This window comes from Camelus bactrianus, chromosome 6 (assembly GCF_048773025.1).
Source record: "Camelus bactrianus isolate YW-2024 breed Bactrian camel chromosome 6, ASM4877302v1, whole genome shotgun sequence".
NCBI lineage: Eukaryota > Metazoa > Chordata > Mammalia > Artiodactyla > Camelidae > Camelus > Camelus bactrianus.
In genome coordinates, this window is record NC_133544.1 from 41,919,455 (window position 1) to 41,937,455 (window position 18,001).

At 47.0% G+C, this 18,001-nt stretch overlaps 1 protein-coding gene across 1 annotated transcript in view; it reads left to right on the forward strand.

Moving 5' to 3' along the window:
* Positions 1-18,001, forward strand: part of NID2 (nidogen 2) — a 60,941-nt gene that overhangs the window by 8,920 nt on the left and 34,020 nt on the right. Inside the window, exons 3-6 of the mRNA XM_074365531.1 lie at positions 921-1,153; positions 5,670-6,373; positions 16,035-16,184; positions 16,613-16,858. Of these exons, the coding sequence (XP_074221632.1) occupies positions 921-1,153; positions 5,670-6,373; positions 16,035-16,184; positions 16,613-16,858 (1,333 nt within the window). The remainder of the gene's footprint in view (positions 1-920; positions 1,154-5,669; positions 6,374-16,034; positions 16,185-16,612; positions 16,859-18,001) is intronic.

Below are 18,001 nucleotides of genomic sequence, written 5' to 3' on the forward strand. Positions count from 1 at the left end.
GCTAACTAGAAACACAAAGGTGTTGTGGAGGCTCAGAAAACAGGAATAAATCCACAGGGAATGGCAAAATCCCTCAGAGGGGCATCATTAAAAGGTCAGGAGGGTTTCCAGGCAGAGGGAAACAGCAAATATACAGAAGCATCTAAGTACACGAGGCAAATGGGCAATGTTAAACACCCTGGTGAAGATGCAGCGGATCCGAGCTGGGAAGAGTCGGGGGCAGTTTATAAATCACCTGGAACTGCACACCAAGGAGTGGTTAGGACGGTCTGATGGTGTGGGGCAGGGACTCTGGGGCTGGTCAGCCTGCCACTGCGTACTAGCTGCCTGACCTCAGGCAGATCCGTTAGCCCCTACATCTGTTTCCTCATCTGTGGAAAGAGGGTGGGGTAACTCTAGTGCTGGTGTGAAAAGGCAGATGGAAGAGATAGAGAGCGAGGACATGAGAACAGTAAGAAACCTTTTGATCAGCCAGTGCCTAACACCGTCCCTGCCCAAAATGGGCATTCAGTGAATGAATGAATGAATGAATGATTCAGATGAGTGCCCAGGGCAGTAAACTAGGGCAGTGGCTGTGGGAATGTACAAGTTAATTGTGCTACTTGCTCTCAGCTCTGAAAGAAATTTGGATGAAAGAAGTTTGAAATCTTAAAAAATATTTTTATTCTCTTTTAACCTGCATTTTAATCTATGCGTGTATTTCAATTATTAACCTAAATTGATACAAGATGATTATAATAAAAATATAGCTTATAAAATTATACTTATAGAGGAAATTTTAAAAATATTATGTACAAAAACAATTTAAAGAAATCCTGAGAAGGGGGAACAACCCTTTGCATTTTATAATGTTTTACTTGCATTTTGGGTTTTTTTGTGTGTTTGTTTTATTAAGAATATTTCCTATTTTTTTCCTACAGCTGAATACCTTCCAGGCAGTTTTGGCATCTGATGAGTCTGATAGCTACGCCCTCTTCCTTTATCCTGCCAATGGCCTTCAGTTCTTTGGAACCCGCCCCAAAGAATCTTACAATGTCCAGCTCGAGCTTCCAGCCCGCGTGGGCTTCTGCAGAGGGGAGGTCGATGACCTAAAGAGAGAGGGACCATATTTCAGCTTGACTAGCACTGAACAGTCTGTGAAAAATCTCTACCAGTAAGTAACACACGGCTTAAGCCCTTTCCTGCTGGAATGTAAAGACCCGTTGGAACTACCCAAACTTGAGTGGCCATAAGACCATTAAATAATATCTTGGTGGTTTCTAATCAAGGCGTCAGGTCAAAACCAGGAACTAGACTAGACCCTGGAAGGAGTGAGTTGACCAAAATATAAAGGATTCTTTATTTTTCCTGCCCTATTGGCTATAGATACCGGAAACAGAACTCTGTGTGTGTGTGTGTGTGTGTGTGTGTGTGTGTGTGTGTGTGCGCGCGTGTGCGCGCGCGCGTGTGCACAGCCACTGAGGCTTGGTATGGAAAACATTGCTCTTGGAACCACATAAAAATATTCAGTAATATAACTGCCCAGGTTGAGGTTTTTCCAGGTGAATCGTCTCACAGGAAAAGACATTGTGAGTCAGTCTTCTAGACAGATACATGTTGCAAATTAAATTAAGGGAGGAGGGTGTAGCTCAGTGGTAGAGCACATGCCTAGCAAGCACAAGGTCCTGGGTTCAATCCCCAGAACCTCCATTAATAAATAAATAAACAAACAAACCTAAATACTCCCCCCACAAAAAAAAATTTTTTTTAAAGAAAGAAAAACCAAACAAACAGATTGGTCGATTTTTAGAAGTCTCAGTCTTTTTCAATCACTTCTTTATCTCAAATCATCCTGGTGGGTATTCCATGAGATGCCTGCAACCGAGCCCATTCCTTAGTCCCACCCTGTGAGTTCACTTTGCTTGTCCACATCATGCCCAGGATCTGGGTTAGCACCAGTTGATATTTATTAATTTCAAGGCTTTAAAAAATATCTCTGCTTTTATCCCTTCCCTGAATACTGGTATAGAAGTCAGACAGAACACACTGGTTACCTGGCCTTCCTTAACGTTCCATTACATTATTCCTGGGGATTGGAACACCTTACACTTCTGCATGCCATCTGCTCTACTCAGAGACCAGAGAGCCGGCCCTCCAACCAAACAGGGTTACTCAGAGCTGACATTTAGTGAGAGTTTACTGTTTGCCAACATTGCACTAAACACTTTCCAGAAGTTCTCTTAATTAAAACTCAACAAGAATCACAGGAGGTAAGTTCTGTTCTTCTCTCGATGTGACAAATGAGCTTAGGGAAGTTCATTTGCTTATGATCTCAAAGTTATTAAGTGGCAAAATCAAAACTGAAGCGTGAGTCCAGAGCTCTGAACTATTTATTTGATGCTGAATCCTGGCCTGCTTCCCCGTTCTCACCACCCATGTTGAGGATCTTTAGGCGTCCAAAGAGGCTGCCTGTTAGTCTGGACTCTGGAGGAAACTTAGCTCCTGTTTTCTCTCCCCTTGTTCTGCCCTCCTCTTCTAATCTGGAGCCCACAGATTCTCTGTTTCACAGATATTATCACGGGCTCACCGTGGGCCAAGCACTGGAAAGAAAGATGTCTAAGGCCCAGGCCCTGCACGTGAGCCACCTGCACTCTCATAGGGTAGACAAACAGCTTGACAGTTCCAGGAACATTGGAGTAAATGCTGACACCTCCTCGGTACAGGAGGTGGTGAGGGCCAAAAAGCCTGTAGGAAAAAGCAATTGTGCTCCCCTACCACAGCCACAAAGAACTCACACACACACGCACACGCATGCACGCACGAACAGAGACACACACACCACTTCCTTTTCCCTCTGTGCCTTCCTCATCATTACCTTTGATGCCTCCTAGAAACCTCTTGAGTTACTTGATTGAAAGTGGAAGATATGAGGCCAAAAGGACTGGCAGAGGAGTTTTTCTTTAGTATAACCTATGTTTAAAATAAAAACTAAAAGTACAAACAATGCCAAGAAATGTGACATCAAAGTAAAAATGACACATTATCACTACTTCAAGCGATAACCATTATTAAGTCATTAATACACAGAAAAGCAGAGGGAGTCGTGGAGATTTACAAGCTGTTGACATTTTGCCATCTTCTCATTTTTTTTGTTTTTTGTTTAAATATTTTAAAGCCACACACACCATGCCATTCACTCCTCAGTGCTCGGCATCTCTAAAGAATAAAATTATTCTCCTAGTCAATGGAATCATTGCTTTCCTCCAACCTGTGTCATAATTATAAGCTCAGAGGTCATAAATTATATAATTCATAGTGTTTGTCATAACTCTCCTTCTGCACATTCAAATACAAATGCACACATTTGCATTTTTTGAGATGATACTTTCCTGTCTCCTGAAAGACAGTAGTTACTAAGTACTTATTATGTGCAGGGTCCCCCGGCTGAGCATTTCTTGCAATTTTCTAACTTAATTCTCCTAACAACCCAGGGAGGAAGGCACTGTCATCTCATTTCGTACCCTTGTTTTCCTTTCTAGGAAATAAAGTAAGTTCTATTACTAAGCTTTCCAAATGACCTTGGATTTTAGGATAAACTCAAACTGGCTGCTTTCCCATCACACACAATGACCAAAGCCAGGGTAGTGATTTATATTTACTTAGAAGGTTATTTAATTTAGCTCTTATCTGCCATAATTTGTATTTTCCTACTCTTTGAAGCTTTTATAGTTTTCTCTATCTAACTTCAAGAAGAAATGTCACAGCTGCAACACCTCTGATGTGACAATAAACTCAGCATCCTCAGATCTTCAGGATTCTCTCTTATCTTCCTTAACATCCCATTTGCTTGCCAAAAAGCACCAGCATTAATTCTTAGAACTCACCAAGTCTACATAGCATGTTGCACAAAGGATCACAGGTTTGCTTGCTGTTCTCCTGGTTCCCTAAACTAATTATAACAGCTGTGGTGGCAGCGACAGCACACAAGAGGGTGGGGGTTGATTGATTGAGTCTCAAAATTGAATTTAAAAATATGATTGCTGCATAAATCCACATGAATGTGATGAGTATCAACCCAAAAGAGCAAAGGTCTCTTGTCCTTAGATGATTCAGTGCATTTATGATGATCTTATTAGTCATTAACTGATTTCTCGTGGACCGACTGGAGGAAATCCCCACAGCATGAGAGGCTTTGAGCTGGGTCTTTGGTATATATCCAGAGAGGACGGAAACGGGCACATTCGGGCTAGCCAGACCATTTGTTCCTTAGGGCTTTTCCTTATTTTTTTGAACTTGTGTATGGGATTATTCTCTTCAGAATGTATCATAGTATAAAGTAGTGGATCGCTGGGATACTTGGAAGACTGACTGGAGCCCATCTTCTTTTCTAGCGGAGAAAACTCGTGAGCTCTCTGGCTCTGATGTTTCTGAACACCTCTTACCTGTGACCCTTAGCAGTTTGATTAAACTGCCCCTTTTTTTAATAGATATTTTTATTTTTATTTTTAAAAAATCTGGGAGGGATAGGTAATTGGGCTTATTTATTTATTTTTAGAGGAGGTACTGGGGGTTGAACCCAGGGCCTTGTGTATGCTAAGCATGTGCTCTATCACTTGAGTTATATCTTCCCCAAACCTGAACTACCATCTTATTTTCCCCTTCACTTTGTTCTGCATTTGCTCAACATTTTTTAGACTTAGGCACTTCTATTTCTTCCAAATTTTTTGAAATTGATTCACCATTCTCTGTGAATTAGTTAATTGATTGATCCATGGGACTAAACAGTGAAATGTCTCTAACAGTTTGTAGAGTAGTGATACTTCAGATGTGGGTTGACTATAGTGTGTTGGTTTTCTGACATAATGTAGATTTTCAGAGTGTGGGCTTTGGTGATAGTCCTGAATTCAGGTCCAAGCTCTGCCAATTATTAGTTGTGCAACCTTAAGAGGATGAATTAATCTCTCTAAACCTGTTTTATCATCTGTAAAATTGGACATGATCACTGCCCCCACCTTGCAAGTTGTATTGAAGAACCTTAAGCCCTTGGCACATAACTAACTCTCAGACAAAAAGTAGTCATTATTGTTTAAATATTGGGCAAAAATCTGTAAGCATATGTTTTCTTGGGTTTTATAAAAGCAGAGGGAGGATAAAATATTCCCACATTCCCTATTTGTGTTCAGATAACCAGATTTTAGATAAAACATGTGGGGTTGAAGAATAGATTTCTGATTTGAGGGTCTGGCATTCGATAGACAAATGGCCTTTGAGACCCATTGTCAGGTAAGAGGCAGTTTACATCAAAATTCCAGTATAATCATTTTAGTTACCATGTAAGTCTGGTTTTATTTGATTTCCTGCCAGTGAACACTTTGAATCTGGTCTTCTTGATCTTTCAGTTTTAAAATAAATTGCTCACCTTTGTAGGAAGGTGGTAAATGAACACTTTTGTTACAATGCACTGTTTTTCTTTAATAGAAGTTTAGTTTATTTACAACATTGTGTAAAGCATGGTGATTCAGTTATATTTTTATATTCAGTATTCAGTTATATATTCACATATATTCTTTTTCACTGTAGGTTGTTACAACATAGTGAGTGTAGTTCCCTGTGCTATACAGTAGGGCCTTGTTGTTTATCGATTTTATATGTAGTAGTGTGTTTCTGATACAAATGATCTTTTTATTTAGACACAGCAACCTGGGGATTCCTGGAGTGTGGGCTTTTCACATTGGCAGTACCTCCGGGTTGGACAATGTCAGGCCAGCGACAGTTGGAGGAGACCTTTCCAAAACCCACCCATCGGCTCCCCTGGGACATTCCTTCAGCCACGCTGCAGCCCTGGAAGGTGACTACACTGAGGACAATTTGGATTATTATGATGAGAATGAAGAGGAAGTCGAATACCCGCCTGGTGAACCAGAGGAGGCATCAAATGGCCACAGCACAATGGATGTGTCCTTCCACTCGAAAGCTGATTCGAGGCAGTTGGGAGGTGGGATCTCTCCTCCAGATTCCGACCTGGCCTCCTCTTTGCCACATCCAACATCTAGTGATGGGTCTAACACTGAATCTGCCACCTTGGACCCTCAAACCAAAGAGAGGAGACCCCATGGGGACATAGATGCCCCAGATTTAAAAGGCCGAGCTGAGTCTTCTGAACAGCCAGTGACCCCTGCTCCACCAGAGACAGGAGATTCACTGGGTCCTTCCCGGGAAGGCTCCCCTCCCTACCCAGCCGGAGGGGCACTGCCCACAGAGAGGCAAGTTCCTCCAGCCCATCCTGGAAGAGAGGCGGTTCTTCCAAATTACCCTGGGCTGGATCACGCTCCGCCACCCGGTCGGGGGAGGCAGGTGGTCGGGGTAGAGGACGACATCAGTTCCAACACTGAGGGTAAGTGGGTTTGAACACAGGGTGCTAAGAATCCATTTAAAAAATGCTGATTTTGCAGAGAGTTGAGACTATTCTCAAGCGAGTAGATGGGAAGTGTAGCAAAAAGAAGATTGGGACGGATTTTTAAACCCGCAATTCAGGAGATAGAGTCTTTCCTTGGCCAAAGAAATCTTGGCAGGCAAATTCTGTTCGGAATTTCTTGACCATGAATAATGTTTTTTTTAATTAAAAAAAAAAAACCGGGCCTCACAGAGCACGTGGGGAAGAACTGGGTTGCTCGTGCCAGCTGCGCTCTCAAGCGTAATGAAGAATTTCAGCTGGAAAGTTCAGCAAAGGTAAACCGTTCCAGGGCTTCATACGCATCTTGGTGCTGGAGGGCTGCAGGCTGTAGCTGGAAGTGGCGAGTCGTGCTGGCTCGGAGGAACATTCCAGAGCCTTCCTCTGTGACGGGGCAGCCCTGGCGCTCGCCCGTTCTCCGCTAGAGACGTGGCGGTGGTGTGTGGGAGGGGGGCCCCTGGGGAGGGGACACGGACAAGCACCTGTGTCTTGTCGTTTCTGGTTCACGGCTGTGCAGCTGTGGTATTCAGCTCCCCGGAGCCTTGCCCTCATTTTCATGACTCACTGACCGCAGCGAGAGGCCGGGAGAGAGATGCCCAGGGGAGGCGGCCGTTAATTAACATGGACACGGAGCCCATGTCACCTTCCCTTCCCCGCTGAGACTTGTCAGGTCAGCTCTTTCTTCCCAGTCAGGGGTGTAAACACCTGAATGGGGAACTGACCACAGATTCATCCCATTTGTTCCAGGGCCTGCTTATCTGACCTCTGACAGGAGGGAAGAGGTCAGAGGTGAAAGCGTTCTTCAGGACCTTTTTAATTATTTTTTTCACCTTTTCTGTTTCCTATGCCTTTTGTGGTGAAAACACGTTGACCCAGCAAGGGCCTTGCGGGTGGTTCTGCTGTGGCGCCGGCCCGTAAGACTTCGCTGCCTTCAGGAGGGATGAGACTGTGTTGTGTGATGCCAGGGGGAGAGCACTGGTGTCAGACTTGGGTTTGAATCCTGGCTGTCCCGCTGGCTGGGTGACACTTTCTGTAGCCCAAGCCTCTGATTTCTGCTAAATTTGTTGAGAGGATTAAAAGAGATAATGAAGTTCTTAGGCTAGTGTCTGTAGAGTTGGATCTTAATAAATGGTGGCTGCAGTTACTAATTACAGAGGATTTAAAGCAGTGGGAACCGGGCACCGGGAATGAAGAATGGGCTTGTTAAGTAGCAGTGCCTTAATTTGTGCCTAAGGGCCACGTTTCTGTCAAGTTGAAGATGTGAGTTTTATTGGAAGGCTTCAGAACCTTCTGACGGTCTCCTGAGTTTTCAGCCTAAGTTCCCTATATCTAAAGAAAATTTGAAGCCAAGTCTCAGACACTTTGATCAAAGAGATTTTTGAAGTAAAGATGTGTCCCTAAGTGGTCTTTTCATTTGTGGGTTGCGATTTCCTGCCTTGGGAAGAGCCTGGAATATTAAAAAGCCGATCCCTGGAGCGGTTTATTAAAGAGTTAAGAGGAAGGGGCTGCACACCCTGCTTTGCGCTGTGAGAGGCTGAGATAAGCTGGCTTGGCTGCAGGAGGTCCAGGGAACTGGCCAGAGTGCAGAACAGAGGCGGCAGCTGTAACCCTTGCGGGGCATGAACTACATTTATCAGCTGCTGGTGACGTCTACCCCTGACATCTTGGGCATGGCAAAATGCATTTGAAACAGCTGGCTAATAATACAAGGAGCCGTCAAAAGAAAAACTAACTAGTTTTCCAACCTTGAAGGAAAAATAGCTAGCAGCCACCTTATTAGCAGAGAAGGAAATCTTTACAACTTGAAAGCAGAGAGGGAAAATAGGAGAGCCTCTGGTTTCACCTCAGGATTTAGGAAGACTCGGTGTCCACAGGGCATTTGTTCAGGAACCCCCTGCAGCTGCCAAAATCTGCGGATGCTCAAGCCCCTTAGTCAGCCCTCTGTATCCGTGGTTCTGCATTCGTGGGTCCCCCAGCCTCGGGTCATTTACATAGTGCAGCATCCACGGTTCCTTGAATCTGGGGATGTAGAACCCGCGGATACCGAGGGCCAGCTGTATAGAACCATGCAGTGGTAAATACTTGGTTTTACTTGGCGGTGGTCTTTGTTTTTTCAAACAACACACTGGCGTCCCAGAGGTCCATCAGGCAAAAGTGGACTCTCTCCGGGAAAGCTGGTGAGTGGGGTGGCAGAGACTCACACCCCCATCGCCTGCTAATTGCCCAGCCCTGAGCCATCCTGCCCAGCGTTTTCTACCAATGGAGTGGAGGAGTGTGGGTTTTGGTGTTTGGTGGATGTAAGCTTGATTCCCAGGTCTGCTATGTGGTTTGGGATAAGACATTTGCTCTGTCTGACTATCACTTCCTCAGCTATAAAGTGGAAATAATGTAGACCTCATTAAAAAGTTGTGAGAATTAAAATTTGGCATGGAAGCACCATGCCCAATAAAATTTAGTGTCCCCCTTAAGCCTCATAGTTGTCATCGTGCTAAACCAAGAAATTAAGATTTATAGCTCCCCAAAATACCTCTCCCTTCTCTTTAAAATGCTTTCCCCCTTAGGGACTCTTTTTATAGACTTTTTGTTGAGAAATCTAGATTCTTTTTAGAGCATGTCCACACCAGGCAAGAATGTCCCGATTACACTCCAGTTCTGGCCTCGAGCATATTACTTGCCTTCCGCTGTTTCCATAGGCCACAGAACCAGCAGTAAATTGGACGCACACACTTTCTCTGCCTCAGGGGTCTTGTTCCTCAAAGCAGCTCAGGAAGCTTGTTGTCTATGTGTGCCCTTCTCTGACCGGGGCACAAGTGGAAATTTTCACTAGTATTTATCGAGTGCCCTGTTGGACTCTAAGGGTGAACTTTGCTTTGATTGCACAATTAATCTTCCAAATTGGTCTGTGAGGTAGGTGCTATTATCCTTCCCACAACACAGAGAAGGAAACTGAAGCCTGATTTGTCCAAGTACGAGGCAGTCCAGGACTGCCACAGAGCCACAGAAGGGTAGAACAAGCTGTCAGGTAACACAGTGAAGGGCAGATCCACATGTGGTGCCCATCAGGGAAGTCTTCCTGGAGGAGGAGGGCCTGAGCCAGGCCGTGGGGTCAGAGTCTGAGTTTAGAGAGGGAGAAAGTGGGGCAGTATTCTAGACAGAGGAGTGACAAGGATGGAGTTACTGAGGTGGAAATGGAGAAAGAATGTGTGAGTGAGTTGAGGGGGTGGGCAGGAAAGGCAGGTCCAGCCGCCTAGGACTGGGGACCACCAGTGTTGTGGGGCGCTGGAGTGAGCTTGATTCACAGGAGTTGTGGATGGTCTGAAACCTGCCCAGCTGGTGTGATGAAGAGCTTAATTTGACCTCAGTCTGCCTGATGAATTAGCCAGTGGGTAGGACAACTGGGTTTCAGAAACCTCAGGCGTTCTGACCCCATCGTGAGATCCTGTTGATTCTGTTTAGATGGCGGTTGTGCTGGGAAAGCCCTGGGTGGGAGCAAGGATTCCCTCGTGGCTTCTGGTCCACTTCTACTTTTGGCCTTGGGAAAGCCTTCAGGAATACGTTGCTCAAGCAGCTTCTACCCTGGGATGAACTGAAGCAGGCCCTGCTGCCCAACACAGCCTTCCTGGTGCACCTGCAGGTTGCTGAGGAGGGCCCCAGACCTGTGAAGACACCTGAACGGGAGAGGCTGCTAGGGTCATAATGGTGGCTGTAACCACACCGCCCACCTTAAAAAGAAAAAACAGGGTCCTAATAACTGTTTGCCCAACCAGCATCACTCTGTACCACACACATACACCAAAAACAAACAAACACAGCATCACTCTGTACCACACACATACACCAACAAACAAACAAACAAACATGAAAACTGGAGGGAAAGCATACCACATTTTCCATTATAAAGTTGGGTTTGTGGGTTTTCTTACTAGTCTGTCATTCTGAAAGGTGAGGAACCTTAGAAAAACCTGTCATGCAGTGAAACTGTAGGTCCTTTTTCTCGAGGTGGCGGGAGAAGCTGTTAAAAGTAAAAGCCACTCTAGCAGCCGGGGGTTGGGGGTCGGCTGCAGCCCGGTGCAGGAACCCTCTGTCCCCATTTGCACCGTGAACCCGGTCTGCCTGGGGAGCCTGCCACCTTCCACAGGGCTGGGCCAGGGCTGAGGACGAGGGCTTAAGTGTTTCTGGAGAAATGAAGGCGGAAGGGGGGATCCGAACCAGTGCAAAGGAGGAGTTCTCACGTGGGTGTGAGGAACCCCCGGTGAGGACCAGCCTCCAACACTTGGGCAGCGCCTGGGCCGCTCCTCCCTTCCGCAGCCCCACCCCACTTCCCTTTCTACAAGGATATGAGAAGGGTGGGAAAGCATTAAATGGGAAAAAGAAATGAGATTTTAAATCCTCACGTGAAGATGCCTTTAGCGACCATCGAACCTCAGCTTACAAAAGCCGTCGCAGGCTGGGCTCACTGAAACCTGGATGGCCTTTATCTCCCTGCTGGGCCCGAGGTGCCAGCAGATGCGTCTCTGTCCGTCTCACCCTCTGTGACAGGAGCCACCAAGGCAGCATGTGGGTCCCTGGAGGGTCTGGAAGACAAACTGCCCCGGTAGGTAATATTCAGGAGAGAGGAATCCAGGGGATAAAAACAGTATCTCTCAAAGTGTGGCTCTCGTCCACTGTGGCTGTTTCTCCCGTGTCTCTAGTTTAATTAAAATGCTGACTTCCATGCCTCCGCCACCTCCTGACCCAAAACCTGCCTTTTTAAACCAGGTCCCCTGGTAATCCTGACACCCACCACATTTGAGTATTGCTGGTGTAATGGAAAAGAGTGTGGAATTTAGAGCCAGAAGATCATACAATCTTTGTGGGCCTCAGTTGTGTCATCTGTAAAGAAGGGACACTATCTCCTTACCAAAATAGGAAGAAGTGTGTGAGAACACATTCAAAACTGGGAGGGCAAGAGGCCCTGAAATGACCACCGAGAAAGAAAAAGGGACACTTTGTTTCTGGATATGCTCATTACACATCTCATCCAGCTGGAATCCAGATTGATTCCTCACCTTCAAGGAGTCTAGCATCTTTGAATCTACCTGCAACTCCCATAGGAATTTGAGAAGTCACATTGGCCAGTAGTCTGGCTTTTCTTGCTCAGATAGACACATGGGGGATCGCATTTCTAGGTCTTCTCCTCCATCATCAGGGAAGGGACCTGGCTTCTGGTTTCCTCCACCAAAGGATCTTCACGTGCCCTGCTTGGGGATTTGGCCTAAGTGGGCCATCAACCCATTCTGCCTCTCGGCTGGCCAGGATTACTGTGAGAACATTCCTTGAACTCTTCCCCTCCACCCCACCCAACTGCTGCTTTCCCAGGAGCTGCTAATTGGTCAGATGAAGTTCATTAACTACATGCACAAGTGTTCTCGAGCTCAGAAATGGAACGTTTGCAAGTATCTTGAACGTTGTCATCAGTGGGAGGGAGAATCACCTGGGGAGTAGCACCAGCACAGACGCCTGGGACCCGCCCATTGAGAGAACAAGGTGCACGTTGAGAATTAGCATATTTAACAGGCAGCCCAGGTGATTCCAATGCTGTGGTTCCCAGAATCCACAGGGAGAAATGCAGTGCTCCCTCTGAGCGTCGAGGTCCCTGCCAGAGCTGGGGTGGAACTTGCCTGCAGCCGCAAGGGTGTTGCTAGAACTGTTCTCAAGCAAATCTTCTGTAAAGGGCAGCTCCACTCTTCAGCTCCCCATGCCAAGGAAGGAACATTCCTGTGGACCCCTCTCTTTCTTCCCTTTTCCTCCCCTCCATCCTCTCTCTCCCTTCCCTCTCGTCCATGTCTTCTCACCCTCCATCCAGTCCCTCAGCAAAGCCTGGCAGCTACACCCTCCAAGTACCTGAAGGGCCTCCGTGTCTGGGCCCTTCTCAGCTTCTCCGCCAGCACCTCCGACTATCAAGGCAGCAGCTCTTTCCTGAGGTTCCGTAAGTCAGATCTTGTTTTTCTTCAGCTCAGAACCCTCCAGCAGCTCCCCACCTCGCTCAGGCGAAGCCCAAACCCTTCCCATGACCTATGAGGCCTGCTGGTCGAGAACTGGCCAGGGCTATCTCTCCGCCTTCTGTCTTCTCACGGCCCCTGTTCTTCCCACAGGCCCGCCTGCCTGAGATGGTGTCCCTGTCCCCACTCGTCCTCCCCTCCTCCAGGCCTCTGCCCAGAGGGCTTCTTCTCCCAATGCCCCCCCTGACTGTGTTATTTAAAAGAGCAAAGTCCCCTTCCCCCTCCAGCGCTCTTTTCCCTCCCAGATTTAAGTTTATGCCTCACGCTCGACACCGTCCACCGCACTGAATAATTGACCTGTCTGTTGACCACTGCCTAGACAGGGGGATGTCAGCTTCAGGGCAGGCATTTTTGTCTGTTTTGTTTCCTGCTATATCCCTAATTCCTAGTCTGGTGCCAGGCCTATAGAGTGCTCAATATTTGCTGAATTACTGGAAGAAGGAAAGTAAATCGCAACAGGCATTTGCTTTTCACTTGAGCTGACGCTGTACCAAGTGTGCACACCTGAGTGGGAAGGCAGGCTTGGAAGAGGGAGCCGGTGTTTCCCTGACTCGGAGGAGTGAACCCACCTTTCCCCAGTGTGGTTCCATCCTGAGAATGCTGCTTTACACACACAGACTTCAGAACACCCTCGCGCTGTTTAAAAGGATCTCCAGGCCAGCTTACCGATAACTAGCCCACTGTAATTATAGTTTGAGTCTCTTAATAGCCTTTCATGGGGGCCTAACCATCATTTTTTTGTTAGAAAAATGCAGCCATGCCCATGAGCTTAGAAGCTTTGGCACAGATGCATTTGTAAGTTGCCGGCTGCACCGCTGCGCCTCTCTTTTTACCCGGACAAAAGCCAGGCCCCCTGTGCTATTTTAGTGAAATTAACCCCGCGTGCCCCCATCAGCAGTCCTCCGTCCCATCTCTCCCTGTTTCATAAGCCACTCTTAGAAGAAGAATTGGGCTGAGGAACAAGTCTTCACAAAATAACAAACAGAACACAATACAAACCCATCATTTTCTTAATTTGGGGGCAGAGCGGTGTTAGAGTTTGGCTTTTTACTTGAATTTCCTGAAAATGACTACCCTTTAGTCCTGCATCAGATCACCTTTTTGCCCTGGTGCTCAGAAGTATGTTAAGGAACAACATGGTTGCTGGCGTTGAGGTGTGAGAGGGGGGTGTCACCCTGATTCTGAAGAGGAGGAAGCAGGTGTGGTGCATTTCTGTGGTGTCCACAGAGCCACCCGAGCCCGGGTGCTGTTGAGTGTCAGTGCTTGGGACCCTGTGCTGCCCTGGTTCCCCTGTGTTCTGGAGGGAGGGTCCCGATGGCAGTCGATGCCATGACCACGCTCAGTGTGCCAGTCCCTGCAGGGGCTGCTGTTTTACACTTAGTTGTGACTTTCTGAGCTGGAGTAACCCAAAACTTTCACAAGTTACCTTTATTTCTTTGAACTCAAACTGGGTCCCCCCTGTCTTTCTTAAACCAGTGATAGAGAGTGATATACAGATTTCCTCACAGCCAACTTAGATTTATCATTATCCATTTCTGTTTTTTTTTTTTTCCTGCCTTGAGTTTTATGTCACTTTCCTGTTTAAAAACGTTGAGGTTGAGGCCTTACTTTCTATTTTTATCGAACTGGAATTTCTCAGCCATGTCACCAAGGCTCTATACCAAATCTTGAGTCACCAACTTTATTCTCATTATGTCTCTGGTCAGATATTCCACTTGAGTCAAGACTGTCTGTCCTGCCAGTCCTCGGCTCCTGGGGCTTTCTCAAGAATCCGTAAGCAGCACTTCTGTCCAAAAGTGAATGCCACCGTTGCTGTTCTCAATTCTTCTTACCTGTGCTTTTTTGTCAGCTACGATAGCCACCCGGGTAATCTCTGCTATCTTCTACCATTAAGCCTGATTTGTAAAGCATGACTCAAGCTTTTCTTGCTGAAGCCTGTGCTGATTAAGCCCAGTCACCTGATCACATCCTTTAGCTTTCATGGTAGATGTCCCTGGGCTCTGCTGGATGGTGGTCGAGTGCAGCTGTTAAGAATCTGGAGCCAGAGTTCCTGGGTTCAAATCCCACCTCCACCACCTCCTGCCCGTGTGACTTCAGGATGGTCACTTTAACCTGTGCCTCTGGTCGTGTTCCTGCAACACAGGAATAAAAACAGCCCCTATTCTTGTACAAATTGAAAGAATTCATAAAGTTCATAGAAAAGGATCTGCCGTGTATTAAGCACTACTTAAATGTTAAATTTGTTATATTCTTAATTGCTGATGCAAGGCTTTATGCTGGCTACATTATTACTTCTATGGTGCTACATCTTCCCCCACTGGTTTGCTTTCTGTTTTCCCCTGGAATAGTGGGTGAGTATTGGTCTTTCCATTTCTTCCTCCCCCCTCCCATTTCCTCCTTTTCAGTCCTTGATGTGGAACGCACCTGCTACCTAGTTTTTCCTGAGAGCAGGTTATCTCTCTCGGGAGCTTGCACCTCACTGCAGCCTTGGGGTCTAGCGCTAGATTTCTGTGCCATCCCAGCTTGTCACTGTGCCCCTGGAGTCTCCACCCAACTCCTGCTTCTGGGGATGCTCGGGCAGAGGTGTGCACAGCTGCTTTGCCTCCTGGTGGCCATGCTCGGGATTGACATTGCCCTGGGTGTCCTCTCTTGTCCATCAGCACCCCCCTGCCACACTCCACCCCTCTTGGCCATTCTCTTTAGGGACAATGGCATCTGCTCCAATTTCTCTGTTTCTTGGTAGCACAAATGACTTTCTCTCTTTAATGGGAAGAATAAGTGGGAGATGGAAGGAGCATTAAACTTACCCTGGTCCGCATGGCTTCCTAGAGTGCAGTGCTTGTGGCCAGGCTCTCCGCTACTGCCTGGGCATCCTGCTCATGCCACACCCACCACAAGAAATCCTGCAGGCACTAAGCATTTCACAACCGGGTTCCCCACCTCCTTCCCCTCTCTCTCCGCCTGCCTCCCCATACACTTTCTTTAGGGGGTGTGTGTATGTGTGTTCATTCTTTAAGGCCTGCCTTCTCTTTCAGAAAAAAAAATTTTCTGGGTAGAGACAAGCTATAGGTTGTTCTTTTTAAGTTCAAGGTTACCAAAAAGAAGGAAGGAGTGTTTAGACATAAGACTGCATTTGGTAGTTTCTTTGTTTTTCCTCTCGGGAGCTCATTACTATTAGTTTGAACCATATAAAATTGCTTATCTTTGGACATTTTTGACCCAGAAAAAAATGGCAGTTTCGTACAGTTCAACCTAACACATACTTACTGGTTGGCTTTCCTGTCACTGCACTGGGACCAGAGGGGCACAGCCTCATCCTCGCTCACCCACCAGCTCTGCTGTGAGACCAGATGGGAGCAGTCAGCAGAACTTCTTGCCAGAAGACAAAGCTAGTTAATTCCCCTGAGTTGAATGTTATCCTGTCTCTTCAACATCAAAACCCCATTTGTTTATTACAACCTAAACAGATTTTATGGAGCAGATGCTGGGTCCGTGGTGAAGCTTGGCAGCCGCGGTGCTGGAATCACTCAGTCCTTTTCCTCCAAGTTTGCTTTCCTTTCCAGTCTTCACGTACAATGCTGCCCACAAGGAGACCTGCGAACACAACCACGAGCGCTGCTCCCGGCACGCCTTCTGCACCGACTACGCCACCGGCTTCTGCTGCCACTGCCAGTCCAGGTTTTACGGGAATGGGAAGCACTGTCTGCCGGAAGGTGAGGGATGCTGGCTTGACTGGGTCGGGGGCTGCTCGGGGTCTGTCTCTGCCGCCTGCTGTTTCCAGCTGTCGCTATGGGCTCTGCTTATGGACCTTGTGTCTCTACCGCTTGAATCAAAGTGCTAGCGACTTGCAGGTGCTCAATAAATGAGAAATATATGTGTTTGGGTGGATTTCCCAACTTAAGGATTAACCAGAAATGCTTCCGCCCTTTTTGCTAGCTCTTCAGAGGCAAAGTGGATGGGCGAGAGGGAGGATAGGAGAAGGGAGATGGAAGGCAGGTGTGTGTCCTACCCAGAAGAGTGGTGGGTTGTTAAGGGTCTCATGAAAAAGGACTAAAGATGGAGTTTGGGGAGTTGTTGGTGGAACTGTTTTGTCTGTGCACCAAGACGGTGGTCACGGTTGACTGGGTTTGCTGTGTCTCAGGGGCACCTCATCGAGTCAATGGGAAAGTGAGTGGGCAACTTCGCGTGGGCCACATGCCCGTGCACTTCACCGACGTGGACCTGCACGCTTACATCGTGGGCAATGACGGCAGAGCCTACACGGCCATCAGCCACATCCCACAGCCGGCCGCCCAGGCCCTTCTCCCACTCACGCCAATCGGAGGCCTGTTTGGCTGGCTTTTTGCTTTAGAAAAACCAGGCTGGGAGAACGGCTTCAGCCTCACAGGTGAGTAGGGCCGCCGAGAGGGCCACTGGTCACCCGTGCTTTGGTGGCGTGGAACCTTGAATTTTCATTCCATGAAAGAAGATCTGCTTCTCTGATGTTCCAGAGTCACAAGAGTGTAGTTTTCTGTCTGGAAGTAGCTGGGGATGGTTTGGCTTCACAGGACTGTTTTTTTAAAAGAATGAATTCTTAATGTTCTCCAAGCTGTTCTGAGAAATAGAATGGTTCCATATGGAGCATTTGTGCCCACTGAGCCCAATTTGTTGAAGCTTGTTTCCCAGACTTCATGTCATTGAGTTGCAATGTGCAGATCTGTTAAATAGGGGTGCACGGTGGTAATTCCAGGACACCTGGAGATGGTGTTACTTCATGGGTGAGGGGTGCCTTTCCTCCCCACCCCCCTCCCCGACAACTCTGACCTGTAATAGTACAGAAAGTCCTTCTCAGACTTCATCCTACATGCACATCGCCTGGGGCCTTGGGAGGGTGCAGGTGTGATTCAGTAGGCGGGGTGGGGTGGTGGTGGTCTGTGATCCTGTCTTCTAGCAAGCTAGAGGACACAGTGCTCTTCTAAGGACCACCTTTCCATAGCAAGGGGGCAGAGGCCACTTCCTGGCTTCTCATCTCACTGCACTTTGTTTCCTAGTGGATTTATCTTCATTGCACAGAAAGTGTAAAAGTTCTTTGTCCACTTCCAGCTGTAGAGCTCAATGGCTGTTAGTAGGATCTTACTTATAAACAGGGTTTGATAAAACCTTGAGTCAAAAGTAGATAAAATACAGTCTACCCAGTTACATTGACTTTCAGATAAATAATAAACATTTTAGTGTAAGCATGTCCCATACAATACTTGGGGCATACTTATACCAATTTATTTATTATTTATCTGAAATTCAAAAGGTGAATGGGTGTCCTGCGGTTTTCTTGGTTTATTTTTGCCAAATCTGGAGAAAGGTCAAGGATTTTCCTAGTGGTTTATATTTCACAGGAAACAAGCTCCTACAAAGAGAAGCAGTGTGAGAGGAGGTAGGATGGAACCACACTGTATCAGAAGGTTTGGGGAACTAATGGCATCAACAGCTGGTGGCCCTTGTTGGCCTTGGCGATCAGATCTCCTTGGGCACCATCTCCAACAGTAGCAGAAGC